The 20,041-nt window shown below is 46.1% G+C and overlaps 1 protein-coding gene across 1 annotated transcript in view; it reads right to left on the bottom strand.

Moving 5' to 3' along the window:
* LOC311126039 (sperm-associated antigen 1-like) overlaps window positions 1-20,041 on the bottom strand; it is a 45,656-nt gene that overhangs the window by 20,781 nt on the left and 4,834 nt on the right. The window contains exons 10-11 of the mRNA XM_084158470.1: window positions 18,285-18,399; window positions 7,676-8,113 (exon numbers count right to left, since the gene is read on the bottom strand). Of these exons, the coding sequence (XP_084014596.1) occupies window positions 7,676-8,113; window positions 18,285-18,399 (553 nt within the window). The remainder of the gene's footprint in view (window positions 1-7,675; window positions 8,114-18,284; window positions 18,400-20,041) is intronic.

The following is a 20,041-nucleotide window of genomic DNA, read 5'->3' as shown; positions in this document are numbered from 1 at the left end:
TGAACCAGACACAGAGACAAACGTTATTACACAGGTCCTCAGGACTGTCCCTCCCTGTGAACCAGACACAGAGACAAACGTTATTACACAGGTCCTCAGGACTGTCCCACCCTGTGAACCAGACACAGAGACAAACGTTATTACACAGGTCCTCAGGACTGTCCCTCCCTGTGAACCAGACACAGAGACAAACGTTATTACACAGGTCCTCAGGACTGTCCCTCCCTGTGAACCAGACACAGAGACAAACGTTATTACACAGGTCCTCAGGACTGTCCCTCTCTGTGAACCAGACACAGAGACAAATGTTATTACACAGGTCCTCAGGACTGTCCCTCCCTGTGAACCAGACACAGAGACAAACGTTATTACACAGGTCCTCAGGACTGTCCCTCCCTGTGAACCAGACACAGAGACAAATGTTATTACACAGGTCCTCAGGACTGTCCCTCCCTGTGAACCAGACACAGAGACAAACGTTATTACACAGGTCCTCAGGACTGTCCCTCCCTGTGAACCAGACACAGAGACAAACGTTATTACACAGGTCCTCAGGACTGTCCCTCCCTGTGAACCAGACACAGAGACAAATGTTATTACACAGGTCCTCAGGACTGTCCCTCTCTGTGAACCAGACACAGAGACAAATGTTATTACACAGGTCCTCAGGACTGTCCCACCCTGTGAACCAGACACAGAGACAAATGTTATTACAGACTCAGACACAGTCAAGTTGTAACCTACATCATGGTGCTGTAGTGGTCCACTCAAACCCAGTCTGTCAAAGCAGAGCCTCCTGCTGCCTGCTAGTATGACTCATTTAGAAAGTTGTGAAGATAATGAAGAAGGCTTTGGTCTAATGAGCCACAGTATGAAACTAGTGGTTTAATGTGCCACAGTATGAAACTAGTGGTTTAATGAGCCACAGTATGAAACTAGTGGTTTAATGTGCCACAGTATGAAACTAGTGGTCTAATGAGCCACAGTATGAAACTAGTGGTTTAATGTGCCACAGTATGAAACTAGTGGTTTAATGAGCCACAGTATGAAACTAGTGGTTTAATGAGCCACAGTATGAAACTAGTGGTCTAATGAGCCACAGTATGAAACTAGTGGTTTAATGAGCCACAGTATGAAACTAGTGGTTTAATGAGCCACAGTATGAAACTAGTGGTTTAATGAGCCACAGTATGAAACTAGTGGTTTAATGAGCCACAGTATGAAACTAGTGGTTTAATGAGCCACAGTATGAAACTAGTGGTTTAATGAGCCACAGTATGAAACTAGTGGTTTAATGAGCCACAGTATGAAACTAGTGGTTTAATGAGCCACAGTATGAAACTAGTGGTTTAATGAGCCACAGTATGAAACTAGTGGTTTAATGAGCCACAGTATGAAACTAGTGGTTTAATGTGCCACAGTATGAAACTAGTGGTTTAATGAGCCACAGTATGAAACTAGTGGTTTAATGAGCCACAGTATGAAACCAGTGGTTTAATGTGCCACAGTATGAAACTAGTGGTCTAATGAGCCACAGTATGAAACTAGTGGTTTAATGTGCCACAGTATGAAACTAGTGGTTTAATGAGCCACAGTATGAAACTAGTGGTTTAATGAGCCACAGTATGAAACTAGTGGTCTAATGAGCCACAGTATGAAACTAGTGGTTTAATGAGCCACAGTATGAAACTAGTGGTTTAATGAGCCACAGTATGAAACTAGTGGTTTAATGAGCCACAGTATGAAACTAGTGGTTTAATGAGCCACAGTATGAAACTAGTGGTTTAATGAGCCACAGTATGAAACTAGTGGTTTAATGAGCCACAGTATGAAACTAGTGGTTTAATGAGCCACAGTATGAAACTAGTGGTTTAATGAGCCACAGTATGAAACTAGTGGTTTAATGAGCCACAGTATGAAACTAGTGGTCTAATGAGCCACAGTATGAAACTAGTGGTTTAATGTGCCACAGTATGAAACTAGTGGTCTAATGAGCCACAGTATGAAACTAGTGGTTTAATGAGCCACAGTATGAAACTAGTGGTTTAATGAGCCACAGTATGAAACTAGTGGTTTAATGAGCCACAGTATGAAACTAGTGGTTTAATGTGCCACAGTATGAAACTAGTGGTCTAATGAGCCACAGTATGAAACTAGTGGTTTAATGTGCCACAGTATGAAACTAGTGGTTTAATGAGCCACAGTATGAAACTAGTGGTTTAATGAGCCACAGTATGAAACTAGTGGTCTAATGAGCCACAGTATGAAACTAGTGGTTTAATGTGCCACAGTATGAAACTAGTGGTCTAATGAGCCACAGTATGAAACTAGTGGTTTAATGAGCCACAGTATGAAACTAGTGGTTTAATGTGCCACAGTATGAAACTAGTGGTCTAATGAGCCACAGTATGAAACTAGTGGTTTAATGAGCCACAGTATGAAACTAGTGGTTTAATGTGCCACAGTACGAAACTAGTGGTTTAATGAGCCACAGTATGAAACTAGTGGTTTAATGAGCCACAGTATGAAACTAGTGGTTTAATGAGCCACAGTATGAAACTAGTGGTTTAATGTGCCACAGTATGAAACTAGTGGTTTAATGAGCCACAGTATGAAACTAGTGGTTTAATGTGCCACAGTATGAAACTAGTGGTTTAATGTGCCACAGTATGAAACTAGTAGTTTAATGAGCCACAGTATGAAACGAGTGGTTTAATGAGCCACAGTATGAAACTAGTGGTCTAATGAGCCACAGTATGAAACTAGTAGTTTAATGAGCCACAGTATGAAACTAGTGGTTTAATGAGCCACAGTATGAAACTAGTGGTTTAATGAGCCACAGTATGAAACTAGTGGTTTAATGTGCCACAGTATGAAACTAGTGGTTTAATGTGCCACAGTATGAAACTAGTGGTTTAATGTGCCACAGTATGAAACTAGTGGTTTAATGTGCCACAGTACGAAACTAGTGGTTTAATGAGCCACAGTATGAAACTAGTAGTTTAATGTGCCACAGTATGAAACTAGTGGTTTAATGAGCCACAGTATGAAACTAGTGGTTTAATGAGCCACAGTATGAAACTAGTGGTTTAATGAGCCACAGTATGAAACTAGTGGTTTAATGTGCCACAGTATGAAACTAGTAGTTTAATGAGCCACAGTATGAAACTAGTGGTTTAATGTGCCACAGTATGAAACTAGTGGTTTAATGTGCCACAGTATGAAACTAGTGGTTTAATGTGCCACAGTACGAAACTAGTGGTTTAATGAGCCACAGTATGAAACTAGTAGTTTAATGTGCCACAGTATGAAACTAGTGGTTTAATGAGCCACAGTATGAAACTAGTGGTTTAATGAGCCACAGTATGAAACTAGTGGTTTAATGTGCCACAGTACGAAACTAGTGGTTTAATGAGCCACAGTATGAAACTAGTGGTTTAATGAGCCACAGTATGAAACTAGTGGTTTAATGTGCCACAGTACGAAACTAGTGGTTTAATGAGCCACAGTATGAAACTAGTGGTTTAATGTGGCCTGGGACTGGGCATGTTGGAACAGGGGGGTGACTCTGATGTTAAATGAAGGCAGGATGTTAATCAGGAGATCAGTATGTTGTTGTTCTGTTTGACTCAGAGGACTGAAACTGAGACTCCCAGAGGCACATGCCTGTACAGGATGAAATGTTCTGTACCACCATTATAATGTCACATTGACACAGCCTACTCTGTATTTTTAAACATTGTCTATGGACTTCACACTTACCAGATCTGACTCATTCCAAGTGAATTCCTATATACAGTACATTCCTAACCTGGTTGGACCAAATGCTTTACTGAAAGTGGAATGTTGTAGCTATTCAACTATCTTAATTAAATAATCATTGATTTCTTTCTCCCTAAGCTTTTGCAACTATGGCACTTCTAGTCTTTGGCCTGCTACTACTACGGGTAGTGGAAAAGACAGTCTGGCCACATCGGAGACGCTTCAGTTCCACTGCATGTGAGACATTTCTCCATGACGACAGAGAATTTCACTGTGAGACATGTCCCCCTACAGAGCAGTTCACTGTGAGACATGTCTCCCTACAGAGCAGTTCACTGTGAGACATGTCTCCCTACAGAGCAGTTCACTGTGAGACATGTCCCCCTACAGAGCAGTTCACTGTGAGACATGTCTCCCTACAGAGCAGTTCACTGTGAGACATGTCTCCCTACAGAGCAGTTCACTGTGAGACATGTCCGCCTACAGAGCAGTTCACTGTGAGACATGTCTCCCTACAGAGCAGTTCACTGTGAGACATGTCTCCCTACAGAGCAGTTCACTGTGAGACATGTCCGCCTACAGAGCAGAAGCCAGGGCCACCCTTAGACTACTCCTATAATTAACTTCCTGTGTGTGGTAGGAGTTAAAGGCATGTGACTCCCAAGTGACATCATCACTCGTTCATTTAGTCAGCGTCACTAAAGCCAGCTAGACATCATATAGGAGGGGCTTGGCAGGTAGGCAGGCAGGCAGACAGGCAGGCAGGCAGGCAGACAGGCCACCTCATGACACCAAATAGCATTAATAACCCTGCATTATACTATGTATGACAGCAGTAACTGTGAGAAGCCTCAGTATATCACATCATGTTAAGTCACTTTCACAGTAGACTAGTGGAGCGTTGTGTTGTCTGACTGACTGATAGGGGTGGAGAGGAAAGAGGAGAGGATAGATTGATGGGGAGGAGAGGAGAGAGATGGGAAGGGGAGGAGAGAGATGGGAAGGAGAGGAGATAATGATGGGAAGGAGAGGAGAGAGATGGAGAGGAGAGAGTGATGGGAAGGAGAAGAGAGAGTGATGGGAAGGAGAGGAGAGAGTGATGGGAAGGAGAGGAGAGAGATGGGAAGGAGAGGAGAGAGATGGGAAGGGGAGGAGAGAGATGGGAAGGAGAGGAGAGGGTGATGGGAAGGAGAGGAGAGAGTGATGGGAAGGAGAGGAGAGGGTGATGGGAAGGAGAGGAGAGAGATGGGAAGGGGAGGAGAGAGATGGGAAGGAGAGGAGAGGGTGATGGGAAGGAGAGGAGAGAGTGATGGGAAGGAGAGGAGATGGGAAGGAGAGGAGAGAGATGGGAAGGAAAGGAGAGAGGAGAGGGTGATGGGAAGGAGAGGAGAGGAGAGAGTGATGGAAAGGAGTGGAGAGAGGAGAGCGTGATGGGAAGGAGAGGAGAGTGTGATGGGAGGGAGAGGAGAGAGTGATGGAAAGGAGAGGAGAGGGTGATAGGAAGGAGAGGAGAGAGTGATGGAGAGGAGAGGGGAGAGAGTGATGGAAAGGAGAGAGAAGAGGGTGATGAGAGGAGAGGAGAGAGGAGAGAGTGATGGGAAGGAGAGGAGAGATAAAGTGGACGGTTCTCGCAGCAGTTTCTTTAGTCAGTCAGAGGAGATTTACTACTGCAGTCAGCCAGTCAGTCAGCCAGTCAGTTAGCCAGTCAGTTAGCCAGTCAGTCAGTCAGTCAGCCAGTCAGTTAGCCAGTCAGCCAGCCAGTCAGTCAGTCGCCGCCCCCAACACCAAATTCAATTTCACAGTGAGTGGTCAGAAGTCACTTGACCTGAGAGGACCTGAGCCTGTCTGCCTTTCTGCCTGTCAAGGGTATGGCTTAACTCCAGACATACTGCAAATAACCAACCACTACTGTGATGAGTGACTATGCTACTCTGTACCTGGATGTTTTAATGAATCAGGAGTACACATCTGAACTGAAATCATATCACACTGACTGGTTAAATGCTGCTGTAATGACATATATGTTGAACTATCATCTGATGAAATCAAATCACACTGACTGGCTAAATGCTGCTGTAGTGACATATGTTGCACTATCATCTGATGAAATCAAATCACACTGACTGGCTAAATGCTGCTGTAATGACATATATGTTGAACTATCATCTGATGAAATCAAATCACACTGACTGGCTAAATGCTGCTGTAGTGACATATGTTGCACTATCATCTGATGAAATCATATCACACTGACTGGCTAAATGCTGCTGTAGTGATATGTTGCACTATCATCTGATGAAATCATATCACACTGACTGGCTAAATGCTGCTGTAATGACATATATGTTGAACTATCATCTGATTAAATCAAATCACACTGACTGGCTAAATGCTGCTGTAATGACATATATGTTGCACTATCATCTGATGAAATCATATCACACTGACTGGCTAAATGCTGCTGTAATGACATATATGTTGAACTATCATCTGATTAAATCAAATCACACTGACTGGCTAAATGCTGCTGTAATGACATATATGTTGCACTATCATCTGATGAAATCATATCACACTGACTGGCTAAATGCTGCTGTAATGACATATATGTTGCACTATCATCTGATGAAATCATATCACACTGACTGGCTAAATGCTGCTGTAATGATATATATGTTGAACTATCATCTGATGAAATAAAATCACACTGACTGGCTAAATGCTGCTGTAGTGACATATGTTGCACTATCATCTGATGAAATCATATCACACTGACTGGCTAAATGCTGCTGTAGTGACATATATGTTGAACTATCATCTGATTAAATCAAATCACACTGACTGGCTAAATGCTGCTGTAATAACATATATGTTGCACTATCATCTGATGAAATCATATCACACTGACTGGCTAAATGCTGCTGTAATGACATATATGTTGCACTATCATCTGATGAAATCATATCACACTGACTGGCTAAATGCTGCTGTAATGACATATATGTTGAACTATCATCTGATTAAATCAAATCACACTGACTGGCTAAATGCTGCTGTAATAACATATATGTTGCACTATCATCTGATGAAATCATATCACACTGACTGGCTAAATGCTGCTGTAGTGACATATGTTGCACTATCATCTGATGAAATCATATCACACTGACTGGCTAAATGCTGCTGTAATGACATATATGTTTCACTATCATCTGATGAAATCATATCACACTGACTGGCTAAATGCTGCTGTAGTGACATATATGTTGAACTATCATCTGATGAAATCATATCACACTGACTGGCTAAATGCTGCTGTAATGACATATATGTTGCACTATCATCTGATGAAATCATATCACACTGACTGGCTAAATGCTGCTGTAGTGACATATGTTGCACTATCATCTGATGAAATCATATCACACTGACTGGCTAAATGCTGCTGTAGTGATATGTTGCACTATCATCTGATGAAATCATATCACACTGACTGGCTAAATGCTGCTGTAGTGACATATATGTTGCACTATCATCTGATGTGATACAGTGATGAGAATAACATTGCTGTTACAGAGGTTAGCTGTTTTATTACTGCAATATGTGCTAACGTTTGGTGTGCTGTAACCACTTACTGAAAGCACTAGCTGCCAATAGTGGTATGCCATAAAACAATGCTGTAACAATGGACTGATTTAACCTTGTGAAATACTAAAGCAGTGGCATTAGTTGCTAGATTGGAACATAGGTTGTTTTGGGGAATGTCCATGGAAAATGTAGGATGAACACAAAACGAATATGCAATTTGAATAGCCTGTCTCACTAACTAAGGTATTATACATCACAACTCTCGATGAATGTGAGCTATTAGTAAAACAAAGCCCAACACAACACCATAATACTGAAAACCTACCTGAGTCTGTGAAGCCGGTGATGGCCTGTGAGTATTTGTCCAGTGCATCAGCAAACTGTCCATTCTTAAAGAACAGGTTTCCCTCATTCTTGAGCCGGGCCAGCGGTGGGGGCAGGGCCCCACAAGGGGCGTCAAGGTTGCTTCCGTCTTCCCCAGCCGGCCTGGCTTCCTTAGAGTCACTCCTGCCAGAGCCCTGAGCTCCGTTCCACAGACCCTTGTCCGACGCCGAATCCTGCTGGTTCACCTTGTACTTCTCTGCATTGCCTCCCCGGTTTCTCCAGTGGCCTCCGTGTGAATTGTGGTCTGTGTGCGGGCTGGGGACCCCTTCCCCACCTCTGCCGTGGGGCTTCTTCTGAGCATTCCCCATGTCTCCCCTCTCGGCAGGAGCAGCAGCAGCACTCTCCCCTCCCACAGCCTCGCTGGGCTCAACCGGACAAGCTGCCAAGCACAGGACACACCCACAGGATGCAGTCAGTGGTTACATCACAGTGGGGGAGGGGTTGGTAGAGGCAAAGCCACTTGAAAGGGAGTTCCAGGAAGCCTCTCTCGCTCTAGCAGGCAGCCCAGCAAGCTGTTAGTGATGCAGTTAGAGGGGGAGGGGTGGAAAACAACCACACACGCAGACACTATATAGTCAGTAGGATGTCATGTTACTGAGACAGGGGCTAGGGGGTGGGGAATGGTATATAGTCAGTAGGATGTCATGTTACTGAGACAGGGGCTAGGGGGGGGGGGGGGGGGGGGGATGGTAGATAGTCAGTAGGATGTCATGTTACTGAGACAGGGGCTAGGGGGAAATGGTAGATAGTCAGTAGGATGTCATGTTACTGAGACAGGGGCTGGGGGGGGGGGGTGGTAGATAGTCAGTAGGATGTCATGTTACTGAGACAGGGGCTAGGTGGGGGGGATGGTAGATAGTCAGTAGGATGTCATGTTACTGAGACAGGGGCTGGGGGGGGGGGGGGGGGGTGGTAGATAGTCAGTAGGATGTCATGTTACTGAGACAGGGGCTAGGGGGAAATGGTAGATAGTCAGTAGGATGTCATGTTACTGAGACAGGGGCTAGGGGAAAATGGTAGATAGTCAGTAGGATGTGATGAAGCTGTACCTCACCCTGCGATAACACAGCTCACTGAGGCTTTATAACATCATGATCTACACAGCAACCATTAGCACGAGGGATTTGACTGCTGGATTAGAGAACAAATCCCCAGTCAGGGGCTTACAGTGGGGGGTTGAGTTAGCTACCACAGCACAGATACACAGCCAAACACTAACCAACAGACACACAGCCAAACACTAACCCACAGACACACAGCCAAACACTAACCAACAGACACACAGCCAGACACTAACCCACAGACACACAGCCAAACACTAACCCACAGACACACAGCCAAACACTAACCAACAGACACACAGACAAACACTAACCCACAGACACACAGCCAAACACTAACCAACAGACACACAGCCAAACACTAACCAACAGACACACAGCCAAACACTAACCAACAGACACACAGCCAAACACTAACCAACAGACACACAGCCAAACACTAACCAACAGACACACAGCCAAACACTAACCAACAGACACACAGCCAAACACTAACCCAACACAGACACAGACAAACACTAACCAACAGACACACAGCCAAACACTAACCAACAGACACACAGCCAAACATTAACCCACAGACACACAGCCAAACACTAACCCAACACAGACACAGACAAACACTAACCAACAGACACACAGCCAAACACTAACCAACAGACACACAGCCAAACATTAACCCACAGACACACAGCCAAACACTAACCCAACACAGACACACAGACAAACACTAACCAACATACACACAGCCAGACACTAACCCACAGCCAGACACTAACCCACAGCCAAACACTAACCCACAGCCAGACACTAACCCACAGCCAGACACTAACCCACAGCCAAACACTAACCCACAGCACTAACTCACATCACTAACCCACATCACTAACCCACAGCTAGACATTAACCCATAGCACTAACCCACAGCACTAACCCACAGCCAGACACTAACCCACAGCACTAACCCACAGCATCTCTCTGAGGTAAAACAAGACAGATCTGGTGTTTGGAGAATGCAGCAGGAATAACCCACAGCACTAACCCACAACCAGACACTAACCCACAGCACTAACTCACACCACTAACCCACAGCACTAACCCACAGCCAGACACTAACCCACAGCACTAACCCACAGCACTAACCCACATCACTAACCCACAGCTAGACATTAACCCATAGCACTAACCCACAGCACTAACCCACAGCACTAACCCACAGCCAGACACTAACCCACAGCACTAACCCACAGCATCTCTCTGAGGTAAAACAAGACAGATCTGGTGTTTGGAGAATGCAGCAGGCTCTCAGGTCTGTCTGGGTGGTATTGATAATGATTCTCAATCAGTTAGTTAGTTAGTAACACTACATCAGTGTCACCAGCCAGCCAGCCAGCAGTCTTATTGTAGTATAATAACCTCTTTGTTTAGTAGGTCTAGGATCAGTCATTATCTTATCTGATTAAACACTTGGTGGGCTGTTTCTCAGACAGGGAAAAGGAACAACTAAAACACCCATTTCTCCTTCTCATGTTAATACATATTTTTCACTCTCTCTAGTTTTATCTCCATCTCTTCATTCAAAGAATCATTCATGGACACTCTTACTGACAGTTGTGGCTGCTTCGCGTGATGTATTGTTGTCTCTACCTTCTTGCCCTTTGTGCTGTTGTCTGTGCCCAATAATGTTTGTACCATGTTTTGTGCTGCTGCCATGTTGTGCTGCTGCCATGTTGTTGTCATGTGGTGTTGCTACCATGCTGTGTTGTCATGTGTTGCTGCCATGCGATGTTGTTGTTTTAGGTCTCTCTTTATGTAGTGTTGTGGTGTCTCTCTTGTCGTGATGTGTTGCTGCCATGCTGTGTTGTTGTTTTAGGTCTCTCTTTATGTAGTGTTGTGGTGTCTCTCTTGTCGTGATGTGTTGCTGCCATGCTGTGTTGTTGTCTTAGGTCTCTCTTTATGTAGTGTTGTGGTGTCTCTCTTGTCGTGATGTGTTGCTGCCATGCTGTGTTGTTGTCTTAGGTCTCTCTTTATGTAGTGTTGTGGTGTCTCTCTTGTCGTGATGTGTTGCTGCCATGCTGTGTTGTTGTCTTAGGTCTCTCTTTATGTAGTGTTGTGGTGTCTCTCTTGTCGTGATGTGTTGCTGCCATGCTGTGTTGTTGTCTTAGGTCTCTCTTTATGTAGTGTTGTGGTGTCTCTCTTGTCGTGATGTGTTGCTGCCATGCTATGTTGTTGTCTTAGGTCTCTCTTTATGTAGTGTTGTGGTGTCTCTCTTGTCGTGATGTGTTGCTGCCATGCTGTGTTGTTGTCTTAGGTCTCTCTTTATGTAGTGTTGTGGTGTCTCTCTTGTCGTAATGTGTTGCTGCCATGCTGTGTTGTTGTCTTAGGTCTCTCTTTATGTAGTGTTGTGGTGTCTCTCTTGTCGTGATGTGTTGCTGCCATGCTGTGTTGTTGTCTTAGGTCTCTCTTTATGTAGTGTTGTGGTGTCTCTCTTGTCGTAATGTGTTGCTGCCATGCTGTGTTGTTGTCTTAGGTCTCTCTTTATGTAGTGTTGTGGTGTCTCTCTTGTCGTGATGTGTTGCTGCCATGCTGTGTTGTTGTCTTAGGTCTCTCTTTATGTAGTGTTGTGGTGTCTCTCTTGTCGTGATGTGTTGCTGCCATGCTGTGTTGTTGTCTTAGGTCTCTCTTTATGTAGTGTTGTGGTTTCTCTCTTGTCGTGATGTGTTGCTGCCATGCTGTGTTGTTGTCTTAGGTCTCTCTTTATGTAGTGTTGTGGTGTCTCTCTTGTCGTGATGTGTTGCTGCCATGCTGTGTTGTTGTCTTAGGTCTCTCTTTATGTAGTGTTGTGGTGTCTCTCTTGTCGTGATGTGTTGCTGCCATGCTGTGTTGTTGTCTTAGGTCTCTCTTTATGTAGTGTTGTGGTGTCTCTCTTGTCGTGATGTGTTGCTGCCATGCTGTGTTGTTGTCTTAGGTCTCTCTTTATGTAGTGTTGTGGTGTCTCTCTTGTCGTGATGTGTTTTCTCCTATATTGTTATTTTCTATCCCAGCCCCCGTCCCCACAGGAGGCCTTTTGCCTTTTGGTAGGCCGTCATTGTAAATAAGAATTTGTTTTTAACTGACTTGCCTAGGTAAATAAAGGTTAAATAAAAATAAATAAATAATAATTTGCTTAGACTTTCATTTGCATTTTTCTGTTGTAATAGAAACATGAGAAAATGGGTGGAGTTGGTTTTCTGACTGTTGAATTGTGACTCATCTGCATGTTGTTTTATAGAACAGTCAGTTTGATGTTGACTGACTGGTGACAGACTGTCCACCACAGTACAGGGCCTGTAGAGTAGGCTACTCCAGGTCAATGTGTAAGGGATCGGGGTTTGGCAGGATCTAGACAGAGTCTGACACTTCCCCGATCTACTGAGAGGGGGAGTCATCAGACTCGATCTGATTCACCTGAGTTCTGAGCACACCTGTCAGTAATTAGTATAGGATTTAAGGTGTGCTCAGAAGCTCAGTCGGCGCGAGGTATTGTTCCTTTGTGACTTGCTAAGCGTTTTGTTCCGAGTGAGAGAGAGAGAGAGTTTGTTGTTTTGATTACCCGTGTATCCGACCAGTGCCTTGTTAGTTGACTCCCCGTATTGCTTAATCCTCTACTTGTCTACCCCAGTGATTACCGTTCTCGGATCCTGTGCCTGTGACCTCGACTACGACTAAGCCCGCTCCTTTGGTACCTCTGCCTGTCTATGCCTGGCCCGGTTTTGACCACAGCCCGCCCGACCACGATTAAGCCTTTCCCTTGTCTGTACTTTAATAAAGCATCGCTATTCTGCGATTGGATCTTACCACTGTCCGAGTATTCATTACAGAATACCTCGCCATTACCATGGATCCAGCGGAATTACAGAGGCGATGGGAGATACAGGAGAAACGCATGGATGAACTCCTACACCTACTCAACGCTGGTGCAGCGGAAGGCACCACCCCGAGTACGGTCAGTCCTCGTCATGCACCTCCGATTTCTATACCGACAAGGTACGACGGGGAACCTGGCAAATGTCAGGGGTTTCTACTCCAGATGTCCCTGTATACGTCGTATAATCATTCCATGTTTTCCGATGACCGTAGCAGAGTGGATTTCATGATTTCTCTGCTAACGGGAAGAGCACTGGATTGGGCTACTGCGCTTTGGGCAGCTGAGGTCCCCGAGCTGAATGAGGAAGTTCAGTTCAAGAGACTGTTTCAAGAGGTGTTCGACCACCCAGTATCTGGGCGTAGTGTGGGAGATCAGCTATGCGAACTTCAGCAGGGCCGTCGCACAGTAGCCGACTATGCTTTAGAGTTCCGTACTAGAGCAGCCGGTAGCGGATGGAGCGAGACTGCTTTGCTCACAGTTTTCCGTAGAGGGCTGCGCAAAGACGTACAGACTGAGTTGGCTTGTCGAGGAGATATCACTACGCTACATGAGTTTATCAAAATTGCCATCTCTATTGATAATCTTATAGTGCAACACCAGGCATCCACAGTTCGGGAGCCCTCGATCACTGGTCCTATGCAAGCGACAGAGCAGAGGAGAGAATCTGAGGAGGAACCTATGCAACTGGGACGGTCACCTCTACAAGGGTCGGTGAGACAACAACGTCGGCAAGACGGACTATGCCTGTATTGTGGTCAGTCGGGTCATTTCGTGCGTCAATGTCCGGTACGACCTAACCGTACCTCAGGATATCGCCTCGGAACTGCCAAACCGGTGAGTGAGACTCCCGTTTTGAACATTACAGCTAAACAAATGTATGTACCTGTTACCTTATCTGTCGGAGAGAAAGTGCGCAGGTTGGAAGGACTTATTGATTCCGGAGCGGCGGCCAGCTTTCTGGATATGGGTCTTGCTGAGGAGTTGGGAGTTCAACTTATTCCTATTCAACCTCCCCTGCGAGTCAACGCGCTAGACGGTGAGCCCATGGGCACTGGGTTCATTACGCACCGTACCGGGGAGATCAAGTTACAAGTGGGCGCCATACACCAGGAGAACATCTTTTTTTTCGTCATCTCCGCTCCACGGGAGCCACTAGTTCTCGGCCACCCCTGGCTCGTCCTCCATGATCCGGTCATCTCCTGGAAATCTGGCGATATCACAGCTTGGAGTGAGGTATGTAGGGCAGAGTGCCTCAATTTACCGTGCAAAACGTCTACGGTGGAGGATGCGCAGGGTGCGGTGTCTACTGTGGTCCCTACAGAATACCAGGATTACGCGCAGGTGTTCTCCAAGGAGAGGGCTACCGTGTTACCACCTCATCGGGCCTGGGACTGCGGGATTGATCTACTATCCGGAGCTACACCTCCTCGTGGAAGAATCTACCCGTTGTCACAGCCTGAACGAGAAGCGATGAGTCAGTATGTTGATGAGGCGCTACAGCAAGGGGCCATTCGCCCATCGACGTCTCCCGCCGCATCCAGTTTTTTCTTTGTGAAGAAAAAGGATGGCGGACTGCGTCCTTGTATCGACTATCGAGGGTTGAACGATATAACCATAAAAAATCGTTACCCCCTTCCTTTGATTCCAGCCGCCCTTGAACAGGTGGGACAGGCCTCCATGTACAGTAAACTGGACCTCAGGAGTGCGTACAATCTGGTGCGTATTAGAGAGGGGGATGAATGGAAGACCGCCTTCATCACACATCGAGGACACTACGAATATTGTGTCATGCCCTATGGACTTACCAACGCGCCCTCAGTATTTCAGGCGTTCATGAATGACATTTTCAGAGACATGATTGATCGATTTGTCATAGTATACATTGATGACATCCTCATATATTCTAACTCGCTGAGTGAACATGTGTCCCATGTACGACAGGTTCTGGATCGGCTCCTACAACATTCTCTGTTTGTGAAGGCAGAAAAAAGCGAATTCCACGTCACTACGATTTCCTTCCTTGGGGCCATACTCACTCCCGACGGTGTTAAACTGGATGAATCTAAGGTGCAAGCGGTACAAGACTGGCCTCAACCCAAGACGGTGAAGGAGCTCCAGAGGTTCTTAGGGTTTGCCAATTACTATAGACGGTTCGTGCGTAATTTCAGCACAACCGCAGCGCCTCTGTAGGCGATGACCAGCTACAAGGGTCGCGGTCTGAACTGGACGGAGGGGGCAGTGCGTGCGTTTGAGACGCTGAAGCAACGTTTTACCACCGCTCCTATTCTATGTCAGCCGGACCCTACCTTACCGTTTATCGTGGAAGTGGACGCTTCGGAGGTTGGAGTTGGAGCCGTGTTATCCCAACGCCAAGGTGAGCCGCCTAAATCACGACCCTGTGCTTTCTTTTCCCGGAAATTGAATGCTGCCGAGCAGAACTATGACGTGGGTAATCGGGAATTACTGGCGGTGAAGTTAGCCCTGGAGGAGTGGAGACATTGGTTGGAGGGAGCAGAACATCCGTTCCAGGTGCTCACGGACCACCGCAACCTGGAGTATCTTCACAGCGCCAAACGACTGAACTCCCGACAGGCCAGGTGGTCTTTATTCTTCAACCGGTTCCGATTCACTGTGTCTTATATCCCCGGGTCTAAGAATGGTAAGGCGGATGCGCTTTCCAGACGGTTCGAGCGCACGGAAAGACCCGTGGAGCCAGAAACTATTCTCCCCATGAGTTACCGTGCTGGACCGGTGAGGTGGGCTATTGATGACACGATTCAGGAGAGCTTACAAGCGGAACCAGCCCCTCCAGAAACCCCGGAGTCTAAGGTGTTTGTGCCAGCTTCTCTTCGCCCTCAACTGATGGAATGGTGCCACACGTCGCTGGGATCTGGTCATCCTGGAATCACTCGAACTACACGACTCATCAGCCGAAAATACTGGTGGGATTCCCTCGCAGATGACGTCAGAGACTATGTCTTATCCTGTCCAGTATGTGCCCAGTCCAAGGTACCTCGTGCACTACCGGAGGGTAAGCTGATGCCATTGCCAACTCCTCAACGACCATGGTCGCACATTGCTATGGACTTTATTACCGACCTACCTGAATCAGAGGGCCATACTGTAATTCTCGTGGTCATCGATCGTTTCTCCAAGATGTGTCGGTTAGTACCTATGACCCGTTTGCCTAACGCCACTCAGATGGCTGAGACTATGTTTACCCAGGTGTTCTGGCAGTTTGGTGTCCCGGAGGATATTGTTTCCGACCGGGGACCCCAGTTTGTATCCCGGGTATGGAAGGCGTTCTGCGAACGCTTGGGCATTTCGGTTAGCCTAACCTCCGGATATCATCCCCAGGCCAATGGGCAGACAGAACGGCTCAACCAGGAAATTGGGAAATATCTACGGCAACAATGTTCGCGGCAACCGCAAGAGTGGAGTCGATTCCTTCCTTGGGTAGAGTATGCTCAGAACTCACTCATTCACACCTCCCTACGTTTAACGCCCTTCCAGTGTGTTCTAGGGTATCAACCTCCCCTGTTTCCGTGGGATACCGCATCAGGGATGGTACCGGCGGTGGACGAGTGGTTCCGTCGGAGTGCGCAGGTCTGGGAGACGGCCCATCAACATCTCAGCCAAGCCTCACAACAACAAAAGACCTACGCCGACCGACGCCGGAGACCTACTCCCATTTATCAACCCGGGCAACGAGTGTGGCTGTCTACCCGAGACCTGCGGTTCCGACGGAGCTGCAAGAAGCTCCAACCCAGGTACATTGGTCCCTTCAAAGTACAGAGGCGTATTAACCCTGTCACCTACCGTCTGTTCCTCCCTCGACACTACAGGATAAACCCTACGTTCCACGTCTCCCTGCTGAAACCTGTCCATTATAGCCCGATGTATCCACCAATCGCTCAACAACCTACTACACCACCTTTGGAGGATGAACAGGACACCATCTATACAGTCCACGAGATACTGGAGTCAAGACGGAGACGAGGGGGCATCGAATATCTCGTGGACTGGGAGGGATATGGACCTGAGGAACGGTCCTGGGTTCCGGCTAAGGATATACTGGATCCCGCTCTCAAGGCCACTTTCCACGCTGAGCACCCAGATCATCCAGGACCCCGACCCAGAGGAAGACCACCCGGTAGAGGTAGAAGGCCGTCAGGAGCCGGCCCTGGGGAGGGGGATACTGTAAGGGATCGGGGTTTGGCAGGATCTAGACAGAGTCTGACACTTCCCCGATCTACTGAGAGGGGGAGTCATCAGACTCGATCTGATTCACCTGAGTTCTGAGCACACCTGTCAGTAATTAGTATAGGATTTAAGGTGTGCTCAGAAGCTCAGTCGGCGCGAGGTATTGTTCCTTTGTGACTTGCTAAGCGTTTTGTTCCGAGTGAGAGAGAGTTTGTTGTTTTGATTACCCGTGTATCCGACCAGTGCCTTGTTAGTTGACTCCCCGTATTGCTTAATCCTCTACTTGTCTACCCCAGTGATTACCGTTCTCGGATCCTGTGCCTGTGACCTCGACTACGACTAAGCCCGCTCCTTTGGTACCTCTGCCTGTCTATGCCTGGCCCGGTTTTGACCACAGCCCGCCCGACCACGATTAAGCCTTTCCCTTGTCTGTACTTTAATAAAGCATCGCTATTCTGCGATTGGATCTTACCACTCTGTCCGAGTATTCATTACACAATGACCATATCATATAAACCAACTGGTGGTCTCCAGGACTGGGCTGGAGGTCAGTCACTTTAAGCTCAGTACTGATTGACTTGGGAGGTATAATGGTTCAATCTCACTAAGTAGGGAGTGATCAGTCACTCACCTCTCACTAAGTAGGGAAGTGATCAGTCACTCACCTCTCACTAAGCAGGGAAGTGATCAGACACTCACCTCTCACTAAGCAGGGAAGTGATCAGACACTCGCCTCTCACTAAATAGGGAAGTGATCAGTAACTCGCCTCTCACTAAGCAGGGAAGTGATCAGACACTCGCCTCTCACTAAGCAGGGAAGTGATCAGTAACTCGCCTCTCACTAAGCAGGGAAGTGATCAGTCACTCGCTTCTCACTAAGCAGGGAAGTGATCAGTCACTCACCTCTCACTAAATAGGGAAGTGATCAGTCACTCACCTCTCACTAAGCAGGGAAGTGATCAGTCACTCACCTCTCACTAAGTAGGGAAGTGATCAGTCACTCACCTCTCACTAAGTAGGGATGTGATCAGTCACTCACCTCTCCCTAAGCATGGAAGTGATCAGTTACTCACCTCTCACTAAGCAGGGAAGTGATCAGTCACTCACCTCTCACTAAGCAGGGAAGTGATCAGTCACTCACCTCTCACTAAGCAGGGAAGTGATCAGTCACTCACCTCTCACTAAGCAGGGAAGTGATCAGTCACTCACCTCTCACTAAGTAGGGAAGTGATCAGTCACTCACCTCTCACTAAGCAGGGAAGTGATCAGTCACTCACCTCTCACTAAGCAGGGAAGTGATGAGTCACTCACCTCTCACTAAGCAGGGAAGTGATCAGTCACTCACCTCTCACTAAGCAGGGAAGTGATCAGTCACTCACCTCTCTGGTCTTCCCCTTGCTCATTCTCCACTTCCTGAATGACGATCTTCTTGCTTTTACGTTCCTTCTCCGGTTGACACTGGTTTAGTTTCTTATCCACCTCAACCAGAAGTTTCTGTGGGCCAGGATGTGTGAAGGAAAATCAGAACAGAAGTCCTGAAAATAGTTCATTCTATTGTTCCATTAGATTCAATGCAAACATAGTCAAACAACATGTTATGCAGATGAAGACAGGTGATTTAACAGTAGTAACAGTCCATACTATTCAAGACTTAATGTTCCTTTGAAATGTGACACGACTGAAGATAAGTCAACTCCATATCCATCATTCCAGGTCACTACAGTACTATCTATTGAATAAACAGGAGACCTGATGGTCACTACAGTACTATCTATTGAATAAACAGGAGACCTGATGGTCACTACAGTACTATCTATTGAATAAACAGGAGACCTGATGGTCACTACAGTACTATCTATTGAATAAACAGGAGACCTGATGGTCACTACAGTACTATCTATTGAATAAACAGGAGACCTGATGGTCACTACAGTACTATCTATTGAATAAACAGGAGACCTGATGGTCACTACAGTACTATCTATCTATTGAATAAACAGGAGACCTGATGGTCACTACAGTACCGTATATTGAATAAACAGGAGACCTGATGGTCACTACAGTACTATCTATTGAATATACAGGAGACCTGATGGTCACTACAGTACCGTCTATTGAATAAACAGGAGACCTGATGGTCACTACAGTACCGTCTATTGAATAAACAGGAGACCTGATGGTCACTAAAGTACCGCCTATTGAATAAACAGGAGACCTGATGGTCACTACAGTACCGTCTATTGAATAAACAGGAGACCTGATGGTCACTAAAGTACCGCCTATTGAATAAACAGGAGACCTGATGGTCACTACAGTACCGTCTATTGAATAAACAGGAGACCTGATGGTCACTACAGTACTATCTATCTATTGAATAAACAGGAGACCTGATGGTCACTACAGTACCGTCTATTGAATAAACAGGAGACCTGATGGTCACTACAGTACTATCTATTGAATAAACAGGAGACCTGATGGTCACTACAGTACCGTCTATTGAATAAACAGGAGACCTGATGGTCACTACAGTACCGTATATTGAATAAACAGGAGACCTGATGGTCACTACAGTACTATCTATTGAATAAACAGGAGACCTGATGGTCACTACAGTACTATCTATTGAATAAACAGGAGACCTGATGGTCACTACAGTACCGTCTATTGAATAAACAGGAGACCTGATGGTCACTACAGTACCGTCTATTGAATAAACAGAAGACCTGATGGTCACTACAGTACCGTCTATTGAATAAACAGGAGACCTGATGGTCACTACAGTACTATCTATCTATTGAATAAACAGGAGACCTGATGGTCACTACAGTACTATCTATTGAATAAACAGGAGACCTGATGGTCACTACAGTACTATCTATATATTGAATAAACAGGAGACCTGATGGTCACTACAGTACTATCTATTGAATAAACAGGAGACCTGATGGTCACTACAGTACTATCTATATATTGAATAAACAGGAGACCTGATGGTCACTACAGTACTATCTATTGAATAAACAGGAGACCTGATGGTCACTACAGTACTATCTATTGAATAAACAGGAGACCTGATGGTCACTACAGTACCGTCTATTGAATAAACAGGAGACCTGATGCTGTCATTCATTTTGTG

Source organism: Coregonus lavaretus, assembly GCF_964263955.1.
Source record: "Coregonus lavaretus genome assembly, chromosome: 3".
Taxonomy (NCBI): Eukaryota; Metazoa; Chordata; class Actinopteri; order Salmoniformes; family Salmonidae; genus Coregonus; species Coregonus lavaretus.
This window is presented reverse-complemented; position numbering and strand designations above follow the sequence as displayed.